At 42.7% G+C, this 4,531-nt stretch overlaps 1 protein-coding gene across 1 annotated transcript in view; it reads left to right on the top strand.

Moving 5' to 3' along the window:
- PSMG1 (proteasome assembly chaperone 1) overlaps positions 1–4,531 on the top strand; it is a 6,695-nt gene that overhangs the window by 393 nt on the left and 1,771 nt on the right. Inside the window, exons 2-5 of the mRNA XM_017736326.1 lie at positions 564–588; positions 1,414–1,565; positions 1,916–1,978; positions 3,952–4,150. Of these exons, the coding sequence (XP_017591815.1) occupies positions 564–588; positions 1,414–1,565; positions 1,916–1,978; positions 3,952–4,150 (439 nt within the window). The remainder of the gene's footprint in view (positions 1–563; positions 589–1,413; positions 1,566–1,915; positions 1,979–3,951; positions 4,151–4,531) is intronic.

Raw genomic sequence — 4,531 nt, 5'->3', positions numbered from 1 at the left:
GCGCTGCCAGGGATGCCCAGGCTGGGATTGCTGGGGGGTCTGGGCAGGGCCAGGGGTGGGACTGGATGATCCCTGTGGGTCCTTCCAGCTCGGGCTGTTCTGTGGTTCTTTTCCCAGGGAGGTCGATGTCCTGTGGACCTGGAAGTCGCGCGGCTGTGCCGAGGAGCCCTTGGTGTGCTCCAGGTTCCTTGTGGCCATAGGAAGGAACGCTGCGGGTGCGTGCAGAACCAGATGCTGCTGGGGTTTGGGGGGCAAATTTGAGGAGGCAGAAGGTGGGAGGGAGGTGTAGGTGTGCCAGGACATTCCCTTCTTCAAGCCCCAATGTCCAGCGTGGCCTTGGACACTGCCAGGGATCCAGGGGCAGCCCCAGCTGCTCTGGGCACCCTGTGCCAGGGCCTGCCCACCCTGCCAGGGAACAATTCCTGCCCAAGATCCCATCTAACCCTGCCCTCCTTGAGTTGAGGTCATTCCCCCTTGTCTTGTCATCCCAACGCCTTGTGAAAAATCCTTTTCCAGCTTTCTTTAAGCTCCTCTATTTACTGATTGTGCAGCTCCTCCTTTAGGAGCAGAGGTTAAACCTGGAGGCAGGTGAGTTTTCCAGAGAAAGCTGAAAGTCCTCTGTACATGTAAAACGTGGTTTTTGTTACAGCTGTTTATTCCTCCTGAAAATTGATGTATTTTCAGTTGAACGGGAAAAATGAAGTATGTTTTAATTTGGGGTTTTAGTTGGGGCAATCCCCCTTTTCCTTTACCTGGCTTTTGTTTGGTAAACTCTCCGGGATTGTTTGTTAATTGGTAAAAGTTTTGTTCTAATAGCACTGGGAAGTCTCGCTTGCAATTAAGTTGCATTTAGATGGCATTTAGATTTTATCTAAGTTAACTTTGCTAATTTGTTTGCTTTTGGTTCAGGTTTTTCCTTTGAAAATAGTAATAGAAATTTTGGATATGTCTTCTGTAGTTTTTGACCAGAATCTGATTTATGAACATTTTTTGCAACACTCTTGCCTTGCTTAGAATCAATGTAATAGTTCTGCCTTGCTGCTTCTGTGATTTTTGTGTCTAATCTGTTGTATCTGCTATGTCAAAAAGTATTAGTGACTTACTATTTCACATCCTTAATTAATATAAAAGAAATTGAAGTTGATTGTAATGATATAATTCTTAAGAACAAGTGATTTTTATGTTAGGGACCTGTATATGTTGAGCAGCTCTTCATCTTTTTGAATTTGGATGCAGTGGGGCTACTCACATTGCTGATGTTTCCTGGATTTGGACAATAAATTGAAGTGGATAAAAATGAGTTATTCTTCCTTCAAATTGCAGAAGAAAAATCTATTTTAGTCCAGCTATTTATCTGTGAGAGAGAGGTTTTATTCTTCATAAATTAACAGTATTTTTTTTGGATTTTTGCAGCTTTCCTGTCGTCTTTCATCCTGGATTCTGTGTGCTGGGAAGTGGTTGGAGTTGTGAAGCTGTGGAATGAGTGGTGCAGGACATCCAGCACCACAAACGTCCTCCCCACAGACTCTTTCTGTTTGTTCTACAGATTAATATCAGATCCCACAGTAAGTGACTTGAGCATTAATTCCTCTGAGTTTTGGCTTTCTGAAGAAGAGAGCTTTCATCCACCCCCAGACAAGGCACTGTAGGATCATGGAACAATCTCATAAATCATCTGAAGGGTTAATGCTCACTAAAACTCTCTGCAGTTCTGGTGTGTGAAGCTCAGCACAAAGATGTCACAGCCTGATGGCTTCAGTGCATTCGTGAGCAAAAAATCCTCATTGAAACAGAGTTAAAGAAACCCAAAATAACTGATCAAGTTGTCTGCAGCCATATCATCCTTACAGGTGATTTTGAGCTGCTGTTGTGCTCTTTAAGCCACTTGCTAACATGACTTTTTACTTTTTTTAAGGTTTTATTGTGCCAGTGTAGTTGCTACGTTGCTGAGGATCAGCAGTTCCAGTGGCTTGAGAAGGTAAAACTGGCAGGGAAATAAATTGAGTAGTAAAATCTGACGGATGGGGATCTTCTTCTCTGGTACTTTAAACATGACAGTGTTAAATAACTTTCCCCTGTGGTTTTCTTTCATGCAATATTCAAAACCAGATAAATTTACTCTCTGCAGAGTCTCTGAAATCCCTTTCTAGATGCTGCCAGTTGTATCTGCTGTAGCCTCCCAGCTGAGTGCAGTCACTCCTTTTGGACAGTGTCAGTTTTGTTGGCCCTTAACCACTTCCCAGACCTTTTTCCTGCTTGGTTTTCATTTCCTATGGCTTATTTCAGCTGCATTTTAGCTCTGGGAGAATTCTTCCTTAAAAAAAAACCAGCAGCAATTTGTACAGCTGCCAAAGGATCACCAGACAAACCAGTTGTGGAACTCGTGGTGGATGGTGTCAGCTGCTGGGTGTGTTCTGTGCCTTTCCCAAGGGAGAGCTGTAGGGGAAGGTGCCTCCCAGGCAGCATTTGTGCCATTTGTTCCCAGATTTAACATTCCCAGTGCCTCACCCCAGCATCATCCAGGTACAGCAGCACTGCTGGCTCAGTGAAGTCCCTCCAAATATCATCATTTTGACTTTAATAAGATAAAGCCGGGGGCGAATGTTCCGCCTCTTGATTTTCCTGATGGATTTGGGTCACTGCTTTGCCTCGAGGGAAGTGTGGCTTATTTTGTCTTGCTGTCTGTCTGCTCCCTCCCTCCCTGCCTTGAAACCTCTGCTGAGCTGATGGACAAGCAGGGGTTCTAAAGCTGTGGTTAGAGATAAGTACAGCTTTGGTGGGGGATCGTGGCTCATTTTGAAGTGCAGAAACCCTGAGACCTCAGACATTTTGCTTTTGCTGTATTCCACACATTCCTGCACTTCATTTAAACTGGGATTGCAGAAGAAAGCTGACTGGGGGGTTGTTGTCTTCCCCATTTGTTTGTGGCTATGTGTGATTTCAAGTGTGGGTGTTCATGAACAGCAGGAGTGTGGTTGTACCAAGGCAATGTTCCTGAGTATTTTTAGGCTTTGTGGTTATTGGTATTTTTAAATGTGCAGCAGAAACCTTGTGCTGGCAATCTTTTGCTTTTAATGTGGATTGCAGAGCTGTTCTTTGTGTAGTAAATCCTGATTTCCTGAGCATCTCCACGAGTCAGATCCTTGCACCTGGGTGTGTTTTCTCAGTAAGGGATCACTGACAAACAAGAACACACAGGCTGAAGTTTTGCAGCCAGGCATTCCAGCCAGTGTTCCCAGCAAAGCAAGTGGAAAATATGTGGGCTTCTGAGTATTTCTGTCAGATGTCTATCAACAGTGGTGACACGGTGATGGGAGGGAACAGGCAGCCTTCCCTTCTGGGATTGGTACACAGACAGAAACAAGCAAGTTTCTGTCACAGTTTCCAAATTCTCTATTTCCTTTAGTTCTGTTGGTGTTTTGTGATGGCCAGAATGTTTTGTACTTCAGAACTCTGTTCTTTGAATTTGAGAAAGAGAACCTTAAACTTTCTTTCTCAATTCAACTTGAACAGAATTAACTAAAATCAGAGTATTTAAAATAAAGACTCTTAAATTATTGTAGGACATCCAGGGAGCACAATTTTCATTTCAAATGTTTTGCAGCTCAGTGAGCTCCCTGTTTCTATTTGCAATCCTTTTTGTTTCTGTAATCACCATTAATTAAAGCAGTAAATCATAATATATTGAATGGAAAGTGCTGAAGACCTAAAACCTCTCCAGAAGATCACTAGACTTGGAAAACATGTCAGCTGTTGTTTTGGGGCTTTTTATCTCCATCCCAAGAGCAATACCTGGGAAATTTCTACCTGAAGGCTGTGAATCAAACCTTAGTAGTCTTGCAGACCTGAGTTGAAGTGCCCTTTGCACTGAAATTGAAATGAATCTTTGAGGTTTCTCTGCTTTTATTGTGAAAAGAGAAACTTTGCTGATGTATTTTTTTTTAATTTCAGGTTTTTGGCTCCATGCAGAAGAAAGGCTTGCAAGTAACCATCCTTTCCACATGTCCTGTAGCTGATTATAAAACTCAGGAATCCACTCTAACACTTGCATCTCCATTCCTGAAAGCCTTGAAGACCAAAGAATTCCAAGACCAGGTCTGCTGCCCGCTGCTGGAGCAGCCCAACATTGTGAGGGATCTTCCTGCTGCTGGTACTTTGCAGTTCCAATTATTTACAGGGCTGCTGGTGGTAACACAAAATGCCCTTTGAGGAGCATCCCACTGCAATTAGAATTTTTGCTTGATTGTGGGAACTGGCTGACAAGTGAGCTCTTTAAAAATTATTTCCTAATAGTTTCCCTTCTTACATTTTACCCTGGAAAATAAGGATGAGTTTCCAAACAAATCCTTTTACCCTTTGTGTGTGGGACAGAAGTAGTGGAAAATTATTTAGTGTAGCCTTACAAAGCGTATTGTACAGTGAGTTTTTTTTTAATTTTACTTATGAATTAAGTAAGGTTTATTAAGAATTGTTTTCATCTGAGCATCCAAAGTAAAGGCTCATAAAATCCTTTCTGTATATTACAGGTAGG

This window comes from Corvus brachyrhynchos, unplaced genomic scaffold, assembly GCF_000691975.1.
Source record: "Corvus brachyrhynchos isolate BGI_N302 unplaced genomic scaffold, ASM69197v1 scaffold434, whole genome shotgun sequence".
NCBI classification, from domain to species: Eukaryota; Metazoa; Chordata; class Aves; order Passeriformes; family Corvidae; genus Corvus; species Corvus brachyrhynchos.
This window is presented reverse-complemented; position numbering and strand designations above follow the sequence as displayed.